The 22,530-nt window shown below is 54.2% G+C and overlaps 1 protein-coding gene across 1 annotated transcript; it reads right to left on the reverse strand.

The window, feature by feature from the left end:
• Positions 1-1,142: 1,142 nt before the first annotated feature.
• CIMIP3 (ciliary microtubule inner protein 3) lies at positions 1,143-19,759 on the reverse strand. The gene is made up of 2 exons (XM_066359435.1): positions 19,430-19,759; positions 1,143-3,457 (listed from the first exon to the last, which is right to left on the reverse strand). The coding sequence occupies exons 1-2, from the start codon at positions 19,622-19,624 to the stop codon at positions 2,867-2,869; spliced, it is 786 nt and encodes a 261-aa protein (XP_066215532.1). The 5' UTR covers positions 19,625-19,759; the 3' UTR covers positions 1,143-2,866.
• Between the last annotated feature and the right edge of the window lie 2,771 nt (positions 19,760-22,530).

Here is a 22,530-nt window from a genome sequence, read left to right on the forward strand (position 1 = left end):
CCATACCTGAGGGAGAGGAGCCGCCTGGCAGATTGGTGCCAAGGGGAGGGACAGGTGGGGCAGGTGCCAGGAAGAGACTGGAGGGGCCATGAATACCGGCCTGAAGACCCCCCTCCAAGGCTGGCCGCCCACCCACACGCCTCCCCTGTGGAAACACAACAGAACCTCAGCACCAACTTCTGCCTCCGAGGACCACCTCACCCAGTCCCACCCGGACCTGGGCCAGCTTCTTTAAAAGGTTCCTGGACCCTTCCGTGGGGACTGCACTACCAAGGTGAACCTTAAGGGGGAGACTGTTCTTCAAGGATGGGAAGAGGCCTCCACTAAGGCGTTGAAGAGGCTGGTCTCGCCCCCACTGTCCCCAAGGCCATCAGGCCTGGGTGGGCAGAGATGACTTTTGTTCATCTGTGCACCTCGAGGACCCAGCCAGCACCAGATAGTCAGCAGGTGTCTGTGGATGATTTATTGGATGTAGGATGAAGCCTTTTGGTTATACCGAGGCGGAAAACGTGTAATTATCTCTGCTTCTTTTCAAAATCCCACTACAATGGCAATAAATGCATTTTTAAAAGTTACACATTGGCCCTGGCCGGGTTAGTCAGTGAATAAACCGTCTTCCCAGCAAGCCAGAGGTTGTGAATTTGACTCCTGGTCAGGGCACAAATGAGAGGCAGCCAATGAGTGCACAACTAATGGAACAACCAGTGAAACAATGAACTGATGCTTCTCTCTCTCTCTCTCTCTCTCGCCATCTCTCCCCCCAAAAACTAATGGAAAAAAAAATTTTTTTAAAGCCAGCTACAGGCCCTGGCCGGTTGGCTCAGTGGTGGAGCGTTGGCCTGGCGTGCAGGAGTCCCGGGTTCAATTCCCGGCCAGGGCACACAGGAGAAGCGCCCATCTGCTTCTCCACCCCTCCCCCTCTCCTTCCTCTCTGTCTCTCTCTTCCCCTCCCGCAGCCAAGGCTCCATTGGAGCAAAGATGGCCCGGGCGCTGGGGATGGCTCCTTGGCCTCTGCCCCAGGCGCTAGAGTGGCTCTGGATGGGCAGGGCGTCGCCCCCTGGTGGGCGTGCCGGGTGGATCCCGGTCGGGCGCATGCGGGAGTCTGTCTGGCTGTCTCTCCCCGTTTCCAGCTTCAGAAAAAAAAAAAAAAAAAAAAGAAGCCAGCTACACATTCACTGAGGCAAAGAAAAGGAAGAGTGTAGAGGTTCTAATAAAATTGATAGGAAACAGGAGGCAGATGGACAAGTGGCAGCTGTCTGATCAGAGTGCAGAAAGATGAGACTCGAATGCGGCCACGGAGCAGGAAGACATGGAGGTCGGCACAGTCCCGAAGCCCCTCCCTGCCTCAGGTGCCCCGAAGGCTGGGGTGCGGGGCGTGGGGCGGAAATGCTAGCGGACTGGTGGAAAGTTTGTGGAAGGAGCAACGGCTTCCCCAGGTACCCTCTGCAAGGCAGCACAACAGGCCCCTAGAGGCATCTGCCCCCCTCCTGAGCCTGGCAGAAGGTTTCCTGGAGACTTGAACCCGAGGCCCCAGCCTCTGGGCACAGCTCAGGAAGAGCGAAGGGCCGCTCTGAAAACTGGGGCATCAGGGGGACAGTGAGACCCCCCCTTCCAGCTCCTTCCCGTGCCAACTCCCCCACAGCCGGCCAGGAGAGACCTGGTACGGATGCCAGCCGGCCTGCATCCAGCCCGGGTCACCAGACATGTGAGGGAGACCTCTAAGTTGAAAGAGATCCCACAATAAACAGAAGAACCTGGACGCTGCTGACCGGGGACCCTTCAGGAAGGCCTTGTGTCCTCCTACCTCTTTATCCTCTTCTTCTCGGAGAAAGGCACCCAGGGCCACCGCCCTGGCTGCTTGTTGGAGTCCCCAGACATCCTGTCCTTTTATCCCACCCCAGCCTCAACCCCTTGTGCTCAGAAGTATGCCTCACTGAACATGCTGCTCTACCTGGAAAGAGAGGAGACGCTTAGAAACGAAAGCAGGTGAATTCACTCAGTGGCGTGCTGGTAAGTATTAAACAGCTGACTCTCTGCGGACAAAAAAAAAAACCCCAACCCAATTTGTAGTTTTTGCTGATTTCAGTGGTGTAAATACTCCCATGGCCAATCTCAAGCTACCAACATTGTGGAGTTGGGAGGGGAGGCCCACAGTTGGCTCTCGCAGGCCGGTCAGAGCTGGCTCCAGCCCACCATGGGTTCACCCTGGGTGGCAGTGACCAGGGACTCACTCAGGCCACTGCTATGTGCCAACCACCCTCTGCCTTCATCCCCCTTCTCCATGAACCACGGCCTGTGAACCTAGCTAAGCTCCGAGGCAGGGCATCTGGACCAGAGGAGAGGCTTGAGTTGGGAAATCCACCCCCTGCCAACAAATGGTGTGTCAAAAGTGGCGGTTTTACATAGAACTAGGACTGGAGGGCTGGAGAGGAAGCCTCCAGAGACTGCATTTGCTCCCTGCACCCCTTCCCCATTTTGCAGCAGCTGCTCTGACATTGGTGGGGGGGGGGGAGGTTCTCATATTCTCATAGGAGAGCTGGGGAGTGACCAGCTGATGTACCTCTTTCTTGTGTTCGGAAGGGCTGCCCAGTCTAGACCGTGGGGAAGGTATGACCAGCATGGGCTTTGCTTGGGACTTAGGCTCTGAAGGGGGTAGGGGTGCTTCTCAGGGTGAGGGGACTAAGAATCAGGTCCTTCCAAGTCTTCAGGCCCCTCTGGGCATCACCTGGTGGTAAAACACCCAGGGACCTCAGTGCGCACTCCCAGTCACTCATTCAGAGGCCAGGGGGAGGAAGACCAAGCTTTGATTGTTGCCCAGAAGAGAGACTTCCCTTTACCAGTGTTGACAGTGGGCGTGGCAGAGTTGTCATGGGGATGCCACAGCTGTCCCACTGCCACCGCCCCCTGCTCCCGCAGTAGGCGGCCCCTCCCCTCCAGGACTAGGGCCGCCCCCTGCTCCTGCAGTAGGCGGCCCCTCCCCTCCAGGACTAGGACCGCCCCCTGCTCCTTCAGTAGGCGGCCCCTCCCCTCCAGGACTAGGACCGCCCCCTGCTTCTTCAGTAGGCGGCCCCTCCCCTCCAGGACTAGGGCTCCTGGGCGGAACGGGGCTGGTGGGGTCTTCCGGCCGGTACAGGCACTTGGAGCGCCACAGAACCTTGTTTGCAGGAGGCACATCAAAGAGCTTGCGGGTGTGGTCCGTGTCCCGGCGGTACAGGTAGCCGCAAGTGGGCTTCTGCAAGGTGTAGAAAGGGCTCAGGGAGTTGGTGTGCTGGGAGGTGTAGAAGTTGAACCTGAGCTTGTCGGGGTTCCAGCCCCTGGGATCCACCACCACCGGCACATAAGCTGCGGCCAGAGTCTGCTCACGGTCCTGCTTCCACGACCGGGACAGGGGAGCCTTCACCTTTTTGCCTGATGGTGTCTTCGGCCCATAGCCGGGCACTGAGGCTCTCTGTGAGTCCTAGGGGGAAGGGAAGAAAGGGAGAGCTGGGGTACAGGACACTGGGACTTCCACTGCTGGGGCCAAGGGCAGCAGGAGGAGGAAGGGGCCACTAGTCAAAACCCCACAGAGCCACCCGGGGCACAGCTCCGCTGGCCGGGGCCAGACACCTCCAGGCAGAGCCTTCAGGGTTCGCTGACCTGCCTGCTGCAGTGCAGACCTCCGCCTGCTTCTCAGAGGCCTCTGGGAGCTCCGAGGCTGGGAGCCTCGGACACCCCTCCACTCTTCCCACACTCGCACTGTCTGTGGGCGTCCTCCAGGCCACTGTCCGGTGCGCCTCGCCCGGCCCTCTGCCACCTCCGGTCACGCCTCCCTCCTCTCCCCCGCGGAGTCACTCCTCCCAGGTCCTCCTGCCTCCTAATCGTCCGCCTTTCAGCCTGCTTCCCACCCTCAGCGAATTAACCTCTCTCTATGAGTGGCCAGATCAAATGGCTCTCCTGCTCGAAACCTCTTCTGGTCTCTTACTGCCTAGAAAAGAAAGCCCAAGGCCCCCAGCCTGAGAGGCAAGACCTTTAAGGACGGGGCTCCTCGCACCCTTTGTTCGGCATTACCGGCTCCCTACTCCCCCCGGCCACTGTCCCGCATCACCAGCTCCCTACTCCTCCCAGCCACTGTCCTTCCCGGCCCCCGGGCCTTTGCTCAAGCTGAATCCCCAGCCTGGTGTCTCTCCCCTTCCCCTTCACTATGGAAACTCTGTCCTTCCCTCTCAGCCTTATCCTTGACATAAATAACAGCCTCGGAATCCCATTCTTGTTTTCACCGAAGTATTTATGAGCCCACAGTAAGTAATGGTTCACGTGGACTGAATTCCGGTAAGGTCCACTCCCTTCTGACCAGCCAGCCGTCCTCTTTTAGATCCTCTCATTGTGAAGTGTCTCCTACCCAGCAATGCCCTCTCCCCACGACCACCACTGTTGGGTGACCAGGTATGGAAGCTGACCCCTCTAGGGGTCCCAATGGCCACGTTTATCACAGTGTACTGGCATTTATTTTCTTCTCTGTCGTCAACCCTCCTTGACTGTCCTCTGACTCGTGAAGCCCCACACCATCTTCCAGCTGCTGAATGCCCGTTTCCCTTGGGATCTTCAGAGCCATGACAGAACGACCCCACAGGATGAGGTGCCTGTGTGTTCTGCTCCCCCCACACACCCTCCTGTGACAACTGTCAGGGGGACCCACTTCCTCTCTGCGGGGGACGCAGCCCCTGGGGAACTGGGAGGGAACCTCTAGCTGCTGAGTTGTAAAAGTTGAGCCCCCACCATTTTACAAAAGAAATCCTGTACTGCAGTCATAATGTACACTCCTTTGTGTTTAGTTGACAAACCATTTGCACAATACAAACATATCCAGGGCTTTCCTCAAAGCAGTCTTTGCCCCTATGGGTTCCTCCCCCGGAGAATGTTATATGTGCCTTAGCTTTGCATTTCAAAATTCTTCCTATTCTCCCAAGCCAGCAGTTGTCACGACACCTCCTCCAGGAAGCCTCCGGTGCTGCAGTTCCTGCCCCCTCTCACCCATCTCTGTGCTTTAGGCACTCCGCCCTGGGATGCGATCCTTTGCTGGGCTGGGACTAAGGCGAGGCAAGTGCGTCAGTTTTAAGGGGGCGCTCACGCTCAGAGCCCTGCATGGGCACAGTGAGGGCTTCCTTACGTTTTGCACCCTGGGTGCCATGCTTGCCTCATCCTATTCCCAAATCGTGGTCCTTCGGGCTCCCGCTAATGTTCTAACAGGCCTGTAAAGCGCTCCCAGTGGTCAGGACCACATCCTGTTCACCTCTGTGTCCCTGGGGCTTACCCAGTGCTGGCTAGCAGCTAAGCTGGAGAGGGGCGTGAAAAAGTGTTCAGCAGCCTTCCAGACTGTTCCAGGCTCAGCCCTGGGACGCGGGATTACAAGCAGAGGGGCAAGCACCGGAAATGAGCTATGATGGTGGTCATCAGTGATCACTCATAACTGGTTATGAGCAGAGAACCCTACTCCTTAAGTGGACTATCTCTTCCAATCTTCACATCAACCCTTTAAGGAAGGTATTATTACTGACCCCATTTAAAGGTGAGAAAATGAAGTAAGGAGGTCATGTGGCTGATAAAGAACCAGGCTGGATTTGAACCCGGGCCTGGCTGACCCCAAGGTTCACACCCTATGCTCCATGAGGCATCCTGTGTCCACTGCACTGCGGGGACAGGACCTACCAAGTCACTTCGGCCCAGGTGTGCTGGATGGCCGGGAAACCGCCAAGGCCACCGGGGAGCCACCATGGTGCCCTCTACAGCCCCCAGGCTCACTAGGGGACCGAGCGGCCAGATTGCCGGGTTTGGCTGGAACACTGGGGTTTCGAATGCTGGAGTTTGGTTCCAGGTTCTTGGACAGGACAGGACAAGGCACTGAGAAGTGTGAGGTTTATTCTATGAATTACCATTCTTAGCAGAGTTGAGCAGATGACATTGGTGGCTTCATTCATTCATTCATTTATTCAAAACTATCCCTCTTGTATGCCAGGCTCTGAGTGTGCAAGTAACAAAGACACCACAAATATGAACACACATGTGTGTGTGTGGAGCACAGCTTCTCACCTGCGGCACCATAGCCATGTGACAGAGGGGTGGGACAGAGGGACAGCCATGCTGGGCTGGATGATTCTTTGCAGTGGGGGCTGTCCTATGCATCGCAGCATCCCCAGCCTCTAGTCACTCTACCCACCTCCCGGTTGTGACTGACAGAAATGTCTGTCATCATGGCTAATGCCACCTGAGGGTAGTGAACCTCACTGCTATAGAGTCCCTGACAATCTCTTTAGCCCTGCTGTTGAGGTTGACAGCCTGGCCCAATAGAATCTTCCCTTCCCTCAGCCACAGAAGTGGCTCAGGTTTCCTCCTGTTCGGCATGACTCTGAGGCTGTGGGGTTCTGGTCCTCCAGACGTGGCAGAGGGGCTCAGCCTGTGGTCATGAGACGAGGAAACTGCAGAGACCCCAGGGCTCCTGGCACCTGCTCCCTAGCACATTCCTTAGTCTTGGCCACTTGGACACTGCGCCTCAGGGCTGGAAGGCTGGTGTCAGGAGTCACAGAGGCAGATGTTTTCAGAATGTTGGGGGTCTTACCAGAGACCCCCACAGATGGAAGGCTGACACTGTTTGCTAACAGAATTGATCATCTATCAATGGAAATGCCAGGTACTAACCACTTGGTTCTACACAAGCTCCTGAGAGTCATTTTGGACGTCACACCCATTTTTCAAATGCAGAATCTAAGGCTCAGGGTTGTCTAAGCGTCTGTCTGAGTTCACACAGCAGTGAGGTGGTGTGGAAGAACCTTGTGGAAGTCCCACGACTAGTAACCAGTTAGCGTGGGAACCAGGAATTGAACACTCCCCTCCGCACCTGCCCTGGGTCTACCAGTCAGCTGTGTCCCTGCTGCTGCTGCTGCTGCTGCAGCAGCACTTGGGGCCCCAGTGGGGGGCCCCAGGGGCCCAAGCACATCTAGGGACCAGGACCTCACAGAAACTGGGACAGAGGGACGGTCCCCAGAAGGAGGAGGAGGAGGAGAGGAAGGAGGAAGAAAGAAAGGAGCAAGAGAAGACAGTGAGCAGAGAAGAGTGGGAGGGGAAGGGGGGAGCCCAGGCAGCCCCAGCCTTGCCCCGCCCCTTCAGGGGCCTAGTGAGGCCCCAAGTGACTAACCTCAGAGGCTGAGAACACCCCATCCCCCACCCAGGGCCCAGCACGCAGCTTTGGAGGGAGGGTGGGGCCTGACTGCATACTTTCTAGGTTAACATTAGTTTCATTTAACGATCTCCTCCCCAATCAGGCCCTCCCTGTGAGGTGCACTCGCGTGTGTGTGTGTGTGTGTGTGTGTGTGTGTGTGTAAGTGTGCGACGTAAGAAAAGTGGTTCACAACTGGGGGTGACTTCCCCCCAGGAGCTGTTTTGGTTGTCGTAGGTGGGGGTGCTCCTGGCACCTAGTGGGTGGAAGCCAGCGATGCCGCCAAGCACCCCACAGTGCACAGACAGCCCCACACACAGATCAGCACACGACGCCAAGGTTGAGAGGTCTGAGGAAGACCCCTCTCCCCTCTCTGCTTCTGGCACCTCTGGTTAAGCCTCCCATTCCACAGGGAGGGATGAAACTTCAAGGGCAGGCGGAGGGTCTCACCAGCCCTTTCCCTCCCTGTTTTCACTTGGGGTTCTAGGCCCAAAAGAAGGAATCTGAGTAGAACTCCCCCTCCAGGCCCTGCACCCCTGCAGGCAGAGCCCAGCACGGCCTTTACCATAGACACGCGCACGTGTCTGTCCTGTACACCGGGGCCTAGAATGGGGAAGAGGGTGACTCAGGAGTGGGGCTTTCTAGGCAGGGCCAGAGGACCTCATACGTGACATTGCTACAGGACTTGTGGGAAGACACTCTGTCCTCTCAAATACTCCGGCCCCCGGCACTTCCAGTAGCCTGGCCCGTGCGGACATTCCACCATCAGCGCCTCACTCTTTGGTAGAAGGCCTCCTCCCTGCTGACATGCAAACTGCGTTGGGAGAGGCTTCCGGTGAAGCTCCTGGGGCACCTGGCTCTGTGGAATGTGCCTGGGTCTTGAAGGTTGAGGGCCTGAGCTCAAGGCCTGGCTCCTCCCTGACAGGTCCGGCAACCTTGGCCAAGTGGCTGAACCTCTTTGAGCTTCAGTTGCCTCATCTACAAAATGGGGATAATAAGGTTGTTATCTACGGCAGCAGCTTGCTGCGGGGGGTGCGATGCGTGTGGGAACTGAGCTCACGCAACGCAAATGGTCATTATCATCAGCCCGGTTCTGAGCACACTCGTCTGAACCTTGACGTGAGCGTGTCTGCCTGGGCCGGGGGCGGGGGGACTTGAAAGGGCAGAGATGGGGAGGGGGCTGAAGGGGCCTCCACCTCCTCAGGAGGCTGTGTGGCTCGCGGGGGGCGGGAGGGGGCGCTGGAGTTCAAATCCCAGCTCCACCACCCATTAGGTATCTATAATACTCTGCACCTCAGTTTTCCCACCTAGGAAGTGAGAGTAACTAAAGAACCTATCTCGTACGCTTACCATGAAGATTTAGTGAGATTATGTACAAAGTGCCTAGACCTCTCAAGCACGCTATAAACTTTAGCTATGAGATGGGGTAATGCCAACTAAGGGTCCAGGAAGTGTCTTGGGGACGTGAAGGGACAGAACCAGAGGAGCTGGATGGTGGCCCGCTCCCTGCCCCCCACCAGGCCCGAGAGCAGGCGAACAAGAGTTGGGTAGCAGCGATACTGGCCCCTAAGCCTTTTGTAAGAGAACTGCTGCTAGCCACACAAGTGGGCCGGGCTGGGACCTTCATACTTCTTCCTGCCAATCAAACCTTTTGTGACCTTGGGCTGCCCTGATCTAGCCCTGTGATGTCACCCACCTGGGTCATCCTTAACCAGGGCCTTCCTTGGTGGTGAGATGGAACTTCCGGTAGTCAGGGGCTCGGGGGCTCCCAGGGACTCTTGGGAGGCCACTGGGGGGGGTCAGGACGGGGACAATTTGCATGAGCCATGACATTGTGAGGCCTCTTTGACAGCACAATTCCTTCTGTCTCCCTAAGGAGACACAGGAGCAGGGCTGGGAGCTGAAGTTTCAAGGCCTGGGAAGATCTTTTTTTTAACCTTGACACTGACCCACTCTGCAATTTCCTCTACCCACAGTCTCCCAGGAGCCCTGACCTGAGGGTGGTGAGGGATATGGGGAGAGGAGAAAATCATCCTAGTTATCTAGGTACCCCCAGAAGTCCTGACTTCCCCCAGCTGCCCAACATGTCATGAGAAACCACTGGTACTGAGGAAGTGGACCCAGCCAACCTACCATTCTTTTTCTCTCTATCTGCCCTCCAAATTGCAGAGATGACGGATGGATGGATGGATGGATGGATGGGCAGAGTGTGGGTAGAAGGATAGATGGCAGAGGGGTGGCCCCTCCTTTTTTGAGCTCTGGTCACCTTTTTAGCCTCATCTCTTGCTCTCTTTCCTCTATGCAGTAGCTAATTTCTTAAACACATCCTGCTCTCTCCCCTCTGAGCCCTTGCATATGCTGTTCCCTCTCCTAGACTGCTACAAACAGGGCTTCGGGAGGTGCGGGGATGGATGAATAGGTGGGTAGACAGGTAGCTGGGTGTGCTGGCTGTGGCTGAGTCGATGGACAGATGGTCAGTAAATGGGAAGGTGGGATGGGTGGTTTCACTATAGAAGATGGGATTGCAGACCAGGAATCAGACTCTTTGAGCTTAAACCCTGACTCTGCTATTTTAGTAGTTGTGTAAACTTGGGCAAGTAATGACCTCTCTGTACTTTGTTTATGCGTAGAATGAGTGGGCTAAAGGTCTCCATCTAATAGAGTTGGACAAAGCACTTAGGACAGTGCCTGGAACAGAGCAAGCACACAACAAATACTAGCTATTATCAGGTGTGGGTGGGTAATGAAATTAATGGAGGATTGCTGAACAGGCTGTCACGTCCCCATCTTCCAAAACCAGATCCCCCCTCCTTCCTAGGGAACCATCTCCCTAACCAGACTTGTTGGGCACCTCCCAGGAATGTGTCAGAAATCCCACATGGAGCCCTGGCCAGATAGCTCGGTTGGTTAGAGCATCGTCCCAAAGCACAGAGGTTGCCGGTTCCATCCCCGGTCAGGGCACATCCAGGAACAGCTCGATGTTCTGTCTCCTCACCCTGCCCCTTCCTCTCTCATGAAAATCAATCAATAAAAAAAAAAAAAAAAAAATCTCAAATCTGGAAAAACCTGGGCTCTTCCTGGGGTCGAGTGGTGGGTGGGTGAGGGGAGGGCCAGGGGAGGGAAATAGGGCCAGCGGGTGACTTCCTGTCCCTCTGCCACACTGGCTGGGGCCGGGCCGGGACTTGTTTCCTTCCTGGCACGGAGTCAGCCTGACTATTAGTTATGGGGTGGACTTTGGGGCCCACAGGCGGATTGGGAGTTGGGGTGTTGATGACTTGTGCACTGTGCCCAGATCGCACGCCCTGATGGTAATGACCCCTAATTTCTGAGGAGGCTGGGAGGAACTGGGAGGAGAGGCCGGCAGGCAGGAGGGAGGAGCAGGGAGGAAGGGAGCAGCAAGCAGGCCTTGCCCTGCCGGAGCCTCTGAGGAGGGATCTCCAAGGCTCTGGGGCGATGCTCTTGCTTGGGAGAGCGGAGGGTGGGAGCATGGCATTCTGGGTGGGGTGGCCAGTCTCTGGCTCTGGGGAAAGTCGCTTGGGTCCCAGCCCAGGGCCTGAAGCTGTCAGAAAGGAGCCCAGGAGGCCAGAGGGGGTGTTTGGAGGAGCAAGGCACACATTACATTTTGTCTCAGTCCAAGAGGGCTTGAAGAGAAGGGCTGGTTGCTAGGAGTCCTATCTCTGGGTCTCAGTTCCTTATGTATATAGTAAGGATCTTGGGTCCCTGTATCTTGGACATTTGAAGGAGGGGAAATTGAATCACGTCCTGAGGACTTCAGGCAGGAACCTCCCTGACTGACCACTGGACTGGACCCTGCCAGGAGTGTCCTCATCTTGGGCTATGTCACCCTCACTGTGGGAATCTCAACAAGGGACAGTGGCTTAGGAGAACTCCTCTAGGAAGACCTGGCTAGCCAAGCCACGTCTGTCTTATTTCATTTGTAAATCCCAGAAGGGTTAAGATGACAGTCTCTGGACCCACTCTGCCTGTGTTAAATCCCGGTTACCTTCTGTGTGACTTTCACAAATCAATAACCTCTCTCTGCCTAAATCCCTAATCTGCAAAGTGAGGCTGATAAGAGAATTGACCTGGAATGCTCCTTGTGAGGACCACGTGAGTTTAGAACAGTGCTTGCTGCAAGGTTAAGTGCTAACAGTTACATGTTATTTCTAAACTTCCAAAGACTGATTCAGTCCTGCCTCCCGGAAGCTCCCCTTTCTCTGCCTGGTCTGCCACACTCCTGGCAGGCATGACCTCATTTTATTTATCATCCAGGTTCCTGGATGGTACGAACTGTGATCTGTACCCACAGTGCTCAGCTTGTTTGGGAAGGCTAGGGAGAGCTAGTGAGACTCAGGGCTGCTTGGGTCCCAGCAGGCTGCACCGACCACCCCCACACCTTGCCACACACACAGCTCCACCCTCCTGCCCTTCCTGCGATTGAGGTGCAGGCAGATGGTTCAAGTGTCCTGCTACTGCCCTGCTCTAAGGAGCCCTGGTTACTTGAACATTCCCTTCACCTCTCCTTACGTGCTGTGTGATTTGGACAAATTTCTTAACCTCTCTGATCCTGACTTCTTTTTCCTTTGTTGGACCTCAAGTACCGGAGGCTGAGTTAGTCACACATGTCGCTTCATGGTGCGTTATTATCATCCCTGGTCCATGAGGGCCTCCTCTCTCATGGTATTCATTTCCTCCCTTTATCTCCACTCTCCAATCACATTCCCCACCCACCCCAGCCAGAGGCAACCATTCTCATGTGCTTAATGAGCATCTTCTTGTTCATACATGTTCTTGCAAAACATACATATTGTTGTTTTGTATGCAGGTTGTTTTTACGTACTTAAGTGGCATTGTGTGTTTTAGATCTCATTCTGTTTACTTTGATCACTCCCTACTGTTTTCAAGATCCATCTGTGCTGCTATATGAGCAGCTCGCTCCTGGCTTCCAGCTACTGTGTAGTTCATCGAGTGCGTTCACCGCATTCAATGCCTCTGCTGCCCCAGGGATGGGCCCCCAAGTGCCTCCAACTCCTCATCCCCACTAACAGCACAGCAACGACATCATATCTGTGTCCTGCTATGGACCTGGGTGAAGGCGTATCCCCAGGAGTAGAGTATGAGTAAACATCATTTGGAGTCTTCTCTTCTGCATCCATAAAATGGGTGGAGTGCCCCTCCCTTGCGGGGCTGGACTGATGGTGGTGGGTTCATGCGTGTGATCCACCCGGTCTGACATAGAGAGATGCTCCGTGAATGGCAGACGTGACTGCTTTTCTTCCCAGGTCTCAAGAACAGAGAGAAATAAGCTGGACCCAAGACGAGGTGCATAGAAATGCTCCCGGAGCTTGGATTCCAGTTCAAGAGTCAGTCTCCTAGCAGCCCTGGCTGGGTGCTCAGTTGGTAAGAGTGTTATCCCAATTCACCAAGGTTGTGAGTCCGATCCGATACCCGGTCAGAACACATACAGGAATCAACCAATAAATGCATGAATAAGTAGAACAATAAATCTATGTTTCTCTCTCCTTTCCTCTTTCTCCAAAATCAATTAAAAAAAAAAAAGAGTTGTTTTCCAAAATACGCGAGAAGTGTGTATGGCGGTGCCACGCTCCACAGGCGGGCCAGGGCGGTTCCAAGGAGCCGGCTGTGCCCAGGGAATGCCCAGGGGATGCCCATGGCGTTCCACACTCGCCTCTGTCCTGAGAGCCAGAGCGGCCTCCTCAGGAGGTATCAGACTCTTGCTGTTCTGCCTCTGCTCTTCCAGCCAGCGAGCTTTCCTTTTTCCTTTTTAAAAACATTTTTTTAGATTTATTTATTCATTTTTAGAGAGAGAAGAGAGAGAGAAAGAGAGAAGAGCAGAGGAGCAGGAAGCATCAACTCCCGTATGTGCCTTGACCGGGCAAGCCCAGGGTTTCGAACCGGCGACCTCCTTGTTCCAGGCCAACACTTAACCCCTGTGCCACCACAGGTCAGGCGTGAGCTTTTCAACCGGATGTGAAACCACAACTCAATGTTGGGTCCCACCATCTACCCCACTTTACAGACAGGGCAACTGAGGCAGGAGAGCCTCACAGTTTCACAGGAGGTGCGTGACAGGACCCTCTCCAGTGTTCTTTGTTGTTGTTGTTTTTGTTTTTTAAGTGAGACACAGACAGAAAGAAACAGAGAGAGATGAGAAGCATCAACTCGTAGTTGCTTCACTGATTACTTCTCATATGTGCCTTGACGGGGGGCTCCAGCTGAGCCAGTGACCCCTTTCTCAAGCCAGCAATCTTTGGGCTCAAGTTGGCGACCTCAGGGTTTCGAACCTGGGACTTCAAGGGTCTCAGGTCAACCCTCTGTCCACTGCACCATCACCAGTCAGGCTCCAGTGCTCTTTTAAAAACAAGAAAATGCACTCCATGTTAAACTGTGTTCTTTATTATTTGCAGGGTTCAAGTTAAATCATCTCTCAACAGAGCAGATTACTAACAAGTAAAAACCCCACAAGGAGTCCTGATAGTCCAACTGAACCTTTTCCACAGCCTGATTCCTTCTGATCCCTGGCCATTCATAAATCTACTTTATTTATAGTTGCAATCTGCATAGAATTTTGGTTTTCTTTCTTTCTTTTTTTTTTTTTAATACTCACACACATTATTTCAGACTATAGAATGCATTTCATAATGGGATGACTGTGCCTAGCCTTCAGGGTGACCTTGGAGACACCTGCCCCACCATGTCTCCTGGCCCCAGTTGACTTTTCCTTCTTGAGGATCTTTGCTTTGTCTGATCTCTGTTTAGCATCCCCGTGCCCAAAGTCAGGGTAGAGAAGGACAGGAACACGCAAGTGCTGTGTTCCTGCCCTGAGTCAGACTCTCTGCTGGGTACTTTAACCCACTGTCTCGCTGTATTTCCTGACGAAGTTACATTAACAGCCCCTGTTTTATAGATGAACAGACTTAAGGTTCAGAGAGGTGGTGACACAGCCACGGTCACACCCTCGCTAAGCAGCCAAGTCAGAATCGAAACCGATTCGCCACCGACTATGCCATGGTCCCATCAACAGGGTCCCTGGTTACAAAAGGAAATGAGTCTCTTCCCAGCACTTCCACACACACTCCACGCCCCAACCAGGGCTGGACCTTGGATCCCCACACTCTCAGGCACCAGACGGTGACTTCTCTGAGCCCGCTCTGAGCACGCAGGAGCCCACACCAGCCAGATTTGCTCTTAGCCCGCCAGAGCAGAGGAATGCCGGGCCAGGGGGATTGCAGCCCACCCCACCCCCCTGCAGGCCAGAGGAAACGGTCTCTGGACCTGGTGGCACCAGGTGTTTCAAGCCTGGACCAAGAGGCTGGACTAGATGACCCACAGCTCAGCATCACTTAAAAGTTGGGGTGACCAGAGGTCTGGCTTTTGCCCGTGGAGAGCTAGCTGCAGAGACGTGGGTGATGATGAGGGCGACTCTCAGGACTTCTCAGCCTGCCCGTCTCCCATCCAGAGGGCAGTCTCCCAGCCAGGAACACTGGGCTTTGTTGAAGGGAAGTCCACACACTTGACAGAGGCAACTTCCAGGCTCCAATCCCACCCTACATTCCAGAACTGGACAGTAATGTCGACTCTTGCAGGTTACTGAGCCACTGCAGAGCAGAGATTTAATTACAGGATTGGGCTTTGGCTGGTCCGAGGGGAGCCTGTTTTTTTTTTTACTGGGGGAGCAGGTGCAGAGTGTTGTCATTAGACGGAGTGGGGGCCGAGCAGCAATTGTACAGGGTGCTGAGCTGGACAGAGAATTCGGTCCCGACCCTGCCCCAGGGAACGTGTCTTCAAAGGCTGCCAAGCTGACAGGGTGAAACTTCAACTGGGGCCGTGGTGGGGGCACAGAGACTCCTCCTGAGTCCAAACCAACATGGGGATGAGCCTGGGGTGAAGTGGGTGTGCAAGGGCAGGAGAGCCTGACACCCAGGCTGCAGGCTCCAGTCCTTCGGTGCGCACCCACCACCCCGGCTTCCCCTTTCCCTCCAGTCCCCAGAGCAAGGGGACCACAAGTGCGGAGAAATGAACAAAGCCTTAAGGAGTGTCCCTGTCCTGGGCATTTCACATTCATCATCTTATTTAATCTTCATAACAATCCTGGGGGGGGGGGGGTGGCGCTTACCACTCTGCGGCCACAGCTGAGGAAACTAGCTCAGAGTTGGTTTTTGTTGTTGTTTATTTGTTGTTGTTTTTTTACTTCTATATGCCAACGCTTTACCTTCCTTTCTTCCTAAGAAATGTCCCACAAACTATCAGCTCTGCTCTTTCTGTTTTTGTCACCAGCACCCAAGTCTGGCCCAACCTTTCCTGTTTGTACCTATTAACTGCCGGACTCTGCACTTTCTCCTTGCCACCCATCCTTCGTCCAGATGTTGCATGAACGTCCCTCAAACACAGCTGTTCCAGTCACCCTTGCCCGCGCAGTTGCCCGACCTTCTCAAGGCCAGACATGCTCCTGAGTCACGTGGGGCTCTTGTTAAAACAAAGATCCTCACTGTACCTTAGCCCATCGGCTCACTGAAACTCATAATGACCTTAAATTAATAGCCTGTTTTACAGGTGAACAAACTGAGGCCCAAAGTGGTTGCTCACTATCTGGGATGAGACCAGAGTGTCTACAGTTCTCGTAAGATCCCAGCTGATGCAAATGCTGCTGGTTCATGGACCACGCTTCTAGATTAAACTCTTCTGCCTATTTTTCTTTACTTTTAAAATAGAAAATACATTTATATGGTTGAAAATTTATTTATTTTTATTCATTTTTTAGAGAGGGGAGAGAGAGAGAAAGAAAGGGGGGAGGAGCAGGGAGTATCAACTATCCTATGTGCCTTGACCGGGCAAGCCCGGGGTTTCAAACCGGCGACCTCAGCGTTCCAGGTCGAGGCTTTATCCGCTGCACCACCACAGGTCAGGGCTATGGTGGGAAATTTAAAAATATAAAAAGGCATTCAGTGCCCTGGCCGGAGAGCTCAGTGGGTTACATTGTCCTGACATGCAAAGGGTGCGGGTTTGATCCCCGGTGCAGGCACTACAGAAACAGATCGGTGTTCCTGTCTCTCTCCTCCTCTCTCCCTTCTTCTTTATCTAAATCAATAAATACATTTTTAAAAATGAAATAAAAAGGCATTCAGTGAAAATTCTCCCTATTTGCTCAGTTGCCCCACCTCCACCCCTGAGTAAACACCTTTATTAATTTCTTATGGAGCCTGACCAGGCGGTGGCGTAGTGGATAGAGTGTCGGACTGGGACGCGGAGGACCCAGGTTCGAGATCCCGAGGTCGCCAGCTTGAGTGCGGGTTCATCTGGTTTGAGCAAAGCTCACCAGCTTGGACCCAAGGTTGCTGGCTTGAGCAAGGGGTTACTCGGTCTGCTGAAGGCCCACGGTCAAGGCACATACGAGAAAGCAATCAATGAACAACTAAGGTGTTGCAAGGAAAAACTGATGATTGATGCTTCTCATCTGTCTCCATTCCTCTCTGTCTATCCCTCTCTCTGACTCTCTCTCTGTCTCTGTAAAAAAAAAAAAAAAAAAAAAAAAAAATTCTATGGACCTTCCCAAAATTTCTCTGTGCCAACACAAACAAGGTGGCAGGCCATGATGACTTATCCTGCTCCAAATGGTAGCTTACTACACACACCGTTTTGTCAACAGTTTATCAGTTTATCTTGAAGATAACTGGACACAGTCGGCTGCCTCATTCCTTTTTAGAGTTGCATCATTATTTCATTGTGTGGATGTGCCATAATTTATTTACTCAGTCATCGCCAGGTGGACAATTTGAGTTGTTTCTGATCTTCCCAGTGGGCCTTCCACACCCAGGCCAACCTTGCTGTGACCTCCTTCCTGTTCCCCAATTCCCAGATCCACCACCCTGAGCCCCTGCAGAAGCCCTCAAACCTCCGCATGCCCACACAGACCCTCCAGCCCACCTGGTTGCTCCTCCCCCGAGTCTCTGGCCCTCTGTTAGTCTCCTCCTCCTCATTTACCTCCCCACTCTTTCTCTCTCCAAATAAGACTACAGCAACTTGAATTTGGGAACCATGCCTTTGATTTCTCTGTGTCCTTCACAGCCCTAAGCTGGGCACACAGCAGTGCTCAAGAATATTCGTTATATAGTGGAAGTTGCCCTTTAATGGAGCCACTCAATGAGGGCTTTGCTGGGGCTGGTCCTGGGTGGAAGAGCCAGGAGCTACCCAAGGTGGGAGGGACCTCAGACCTCAGAGGTCTCCAAGAAAGAAGCTTTTATCTTGTGCCTGAGTGTCTAGAGCACTTGAGTGGGTTGTGAGGATGTCCAGGGCATGATGGGGCATCAGGGGTTCCCTTGTGTCCATCCTGCGTAGACAATGGGAGGAACCATGATGTGGAGATGAGAGGGTGGAGGGATGGATGGCATGGGTAGGCGTGCATGCCCTAGAATGAGCTCCTTGCCTTCTCTACTAACATCCTCGTCATCCTTCATGGGCCAGCTCAAGTCTCAGGTCTTCCAAGAAGCCTTCCGGGACTTCTCCAGACCATGCTGACCTCCTCTCCTCTGAATTCCTGCTGTATTAGTGACAGCAACCACTGTTCTGTAGTCACCATGGCCTGCTACCTTGAATCATGTAAAACCTTGTCTCCCTGATGAGACCCCAAGATCATCTGTAGTAGAAATAAGACTTCTTTAACTCTCTTATTTCCCCATGTACCCCAAACCCTCAGCACAGCACTGGGCAGTTGGGAGAGGCTCCACAGACACTCCACGAATGAACAGGAATTCTCTCCAGGTTTGCCATGGTGGTGGGTGGGGTGGGACAGGGTTGACCACAGGCGTGTTCCCAACCAGAAACATTTGGGGAACATCTCCTAGTCACAGTCTCTGAAGGTCCAACTCATCTTGTTCATTGACACTGGAGCAAGTAAAGGAGACTTTTGAAAAGTGTCACTGTCATGGAAAGTAAAGGCATGGGACCATGCTGAATTACGAGATTAAAGCGACATGACAAGCGAGTGCAGTCATAATTAGGCTGTGGATTGAAAAAGATGAAAATGACATTTTGGGAGAGGATCCTAGTGGATTAATGTTGAACTTGGGTGTGATGACTGTATCATGGTCCCTTGGGAGAAGGACCTTATTCTTAGGCAGTGGACACTGGAGTACTGGTTGGGATGGGGAGATGTGGGGTGATAGCCAGGACTTTCAACCTGCAGCAATATGAAAATAAAAAAATAACTCTGTGTGTTTGGAGGGAGAGAGAGAAAGAATATAAATGTGGCAGCATGTCAACAGCTGGTAAATCCAGGAGGAAGGATTATGGGGGGGGCGGTCATTTCAAATTTTTCAAATGAAAAGTTAAGGAGGAGATGCTTTTAGTACAAAGAGAGAGCCAATCCCAACTGCCTGGAGAGAGAGACGGGAACACGCAGTGGGTGCTGTTCCGGGAGGTGGGGGAAACATGGAGACTCTCTGTGACCCATCCCCCCAGCCTTCTCCTGCTGCCCAGAAAGCATCCAGTCCAGCCCTGTGGCCTGACTCTCCCCACCCAGCGTCTTTCATACTATCCGCCGCCCTTCATCTGACCAGACCTTCCCCAGCGGACAGTCACCCCCAGCATCAGCTACGATGGGGTCCCACGCACCTTAACGGTCCACAACTCCTTTCCCGGGACAGCGAACTCAACCTGAGTTTTCTCAAACTCTATTTACTTAACTTCACAGAAAAAACAATCTATGTACAAAAAATGCCAAGATTTAGACATCTTTGGAGCTCTGGCAATAAAGATATTTTCCACCTCTGTCATCAGGTTGGGATGCTAGTTGAATTCCTTTTCCTGCTCACCTGTTATCCTCAGGGGCATCTCATTATACCCTCTGAAGGCTAGTGGCCCCCATTTTTGAGGGCCTGTGGAACCCTTCAGCGTGCTTGCTTTAGCCAGCCGTCCCCAGAGTTAGCCGGGCACAGAGCCGTTTCCAAAGTTCCCATAGCGACCTGGTCATGACCCTCTTTAAAAGCAAGGGACTTGCCCGCGTCCTCCCTTCCCCAGGGAGAAGAGGGGTGGAGGGGGAGGGCCAGGAAGAGACCTGGGCAGGGGGGTGGCTCTTCTTCCCGGCGGGGCGTGGGCCGGGCGAGGTCCCCAGCCCACTGGGCCGTGCCAACAATGGCCTGTTGTGGAAGGAGGCGGGCAGGAATGCGGCCGGGGAAGTTGGGCGGCCGCGGGGCGGGGCCGCTCTCAGCCGCAGCCTCTTACCTGTCCAGGTAGCTCGCATTTCCAGGCGAACGGCGGCGCCCGCACCACCTGTCGCCCGTCGCGCGGGCGGGGAGGACTGCGCGGGGCATGGGCTGGTAGAGAGCCCGGCGGAGACGGTGCGCGGTTCAGTCCCGGGCAGGGCAGGGCGACCGAGGGGCGCTCCTTCCCCGGCGCCCGCGTGGCTCGCGGCAGCATGAAAAAGAACCAGACGGTGCAGGGTACCTTCAGCAAAATCTTCGGCAAGAAACATGCCAGCGCTGACAGCACCTCCCTCTTCCTCGCCAACCGCCCCTGGATTTTCACCCAGGAGGCCCTGGAGGAGGGGGCCAGGGACTTCGGTAAGCGCGCCCGGGGGGCGAGGGGGAGAGGGGCGCCCCCACCCCTGGGAGGCGGCCGCCGGCGCTGCCCGCTCCTGGCTGCGGGCTTTCGGCGCCGCACGCACGGGGCGGAGGGGACGGGACACGTTGGAACCTGCGAACCGGCCAGGAGGGAGCCGCCGGGAACGGGAGGCGGCGCCGCAGCGGGTGTCTCTGGGAAAGGCTTAGGGGGGGAAAGGTGCGCGGAAGGGGGGACCCTCCCTACAGGAGGGCGGAGGCCTTGGCGGTCCGCGTCTGACCCTAGTCTTTCTTCCGAGGTTTGTTCCCCCCCCCTCGCTGGAAGTTAGGGTTGCTTGAAGGCTTCCTGGGGTTTGCAGTGGCGCCCCCACCCCACCCCACCCCCCAGCAGTACTGTTGAATCAAAAGTGCTCCCCCACAACTGAGGACTAGGGGCAGTCCCTTCGACCCTCCCCCTTTCTGCTTCCTCAGTTCCCTCCAGTACCCTGCCGCCCACCGCCCCTTCTTTCCCCGCCCAAGGTCATAGGCAAACAGAGGGGCCGCTATCTGGGCGCCCACACACTCAGCTCTGCACAGGGGAGGCCGGGGAAAGTCGACAGGGGCCACGGCTAGCAAGGGTACCAGCCTGTGCAAGACGCCAACTCACCTACTGCCGCCTGGGTTGTCTATGGGCTTGGCTCTAGAAGCCCGGGATGTGTGGAGGCCAGGGAAGCCCCTCCTGTCTGGGAGCCTGGCCCCTGGGTCAGGGTGGAGGCCTCCCTGAAATACCATGCCAGCTCAGCCCTGGGGCTCTGGCTGTAGTTTACCTTCTCACTGCGTCTTCCTGCATTTCGTACCCTCTGTAACTGAGAGGAAACCAGGCAGGTAGCGGGAAGAATTGACTTCTTGCATACGATCCAAGGCTCTGGGCCCAAAGAGGGTCCCCTGCCTTCATGGTCACCCCATTACCTTCCCTGACCTTTATGGCCACTGTTCTGGGACTCACAGAGGATGATCTAGCCTCAGCCCCTGCTGTTGGGTTCAGTTCAGCACCCAGGTTGTCACAAATAGGGACACTAGCCACTGGACAGGAGCAGAGCGAACAAGATGCCACCTCTTCCTGGCCCAGGGATCTCAAACCAGTGGGTGAACAGTTAACCATGTGCCATTTAGCCCTTTCCCAGCCTTTGCTATGAAAGATTAAGTGCAAAGGAGCAGAGAGGAGGGATGACCTCTGATTGCAACTAGCATTGGAGCTGAGAGGGAAGGGCATCGAGCGTTTGCAGAGCAAACAGCAAGAGCAAAGGCTAGGCGGGGCTGGGCCGTTTGGAGGCATGGTTTAGGTCAGGGGTAGTCAACCTCTTTATACCTACCGACCACTTTTGTATCTCTGTTGGTAGTAACATTTTCTAACAGCCCACCAGTTCCACTGTAATGATGATTTATAAAGTAGGGAAGTAAGGCCCTGGCCGGTTGGCTCAGCGGTAGAGCGTCGGCCTGGCGTGCGGGGGACCCGGGTTCAATTCCCGGCCAGGGCACATAGGAGAAGCGCCCATTTGCTTCTCCACCCCGCCCCCCTCCTTCCTCTCTGTCTCTCTCCTCCCCTCCCGCAGCCAAGGCTCCATTGGAGCAAAGATGGCCCGGGCACTGGGAATGGCTCCTTGGCCTCTGCCCCAGGCGTCGCCCCTGGTGGGCGTGCTGGGTGGATCCCGGTCGGGCGCATGCGGGAGTCTGTCTGACTGTCTCTCCCCGTTTCCAGCTTCAGAAAAAATAAATAAATAAATAAATAAATAAAGTAGGGAAGTAACTTTACTTTATAAAATTTATAAAGCACAGTTACAGCAAGTTAAAGCATATAATAATAATTACTTACCAAGTACTTTATGTCAGATTTTCGCTAAGTTTTGCAGAATACATCTTTATAAAACAACTTACTATAGTTAAATCTATCTTTTTATTTGTACTTTGGTTGCTCCGCTACCGCCCACCATGAAAGCTGGAACGCCCACTAGTGGGCGGTAGGGACCAGGTTGACCACCACTGGTTTAGGTAATCACAGATACATGTGTGCAGCCAGGGATAACTCTGTGAGGCCCGAACACCTCCCCTCACCTGTGTAGCAAACATTTGTTGATCCTTTAGGTGCCAGTTACCATTCTACAGTTGCTGACTGTGGAATCCTTCTCTAGCCTATGATGCAGGTACTATTATTCCAGCTTGACAGATGAGGAGACTGAACCACAGGGAGGTTAAGTAACATGTCTAAGATCACACAGCTTCAAACGGCCAAGCTAGAATGTTCAAAAGTGTACAAGTTAATGATTTTTTAGCAGACTTATAGAGTTGTGCAACCGTGACCGCGGTTTTAGAACATTGCCATTGCTCCATTTCTCTCAGAGGCAGGGCCAATATTTGAACCCAAGAGGTCAGGAAATAGAGACCACGCTCTTAGTCCACTTGAATTGAATTTGTAATTCAGGGGAGAATTTAACTGAGGGGGGATCTGTCTGAGAATCTCCACCACCACACACACACTTCTCTTAGTCTCTGCCTGCACTGAGCCTGCTGCTAGTGGCTCACTTCCTCTGGTGACAGAAACGGGGTCATGGTGCCCTGTTATCTCCAGCCGGCTGCTTCACCAGCAGGGCAGGGCTGGAACCAGGGGGCAGTTCCTCCCATGCTCCAGGGCAGGGCTGGGCCCCCAGCTGACTCAGCCTGGTTGCACCCTGCACATGGAGGGGTGGAAGCAGCGTGCTGCTCAGTGTTTCTGGAGTGTTCCCCTGGTGC

The sequence above is a fragment of the Saccopteryx leptura genome, chromosome 1 (genome assembly GCF_036850995.1).
Source record: "Saccopteryx leptura isolate mSacLep1 chromosome 1, mSacLep1_pri_phased_curated, whole genome shotgun sequence".
In the NCBI taxonomy this organism is placed as follows: Eukaryota; Metazoa; Chordata; class Mammalia; order Chiroptera; family Emballonuridae; genus Saccopteryx; species Saccopteryx leptura.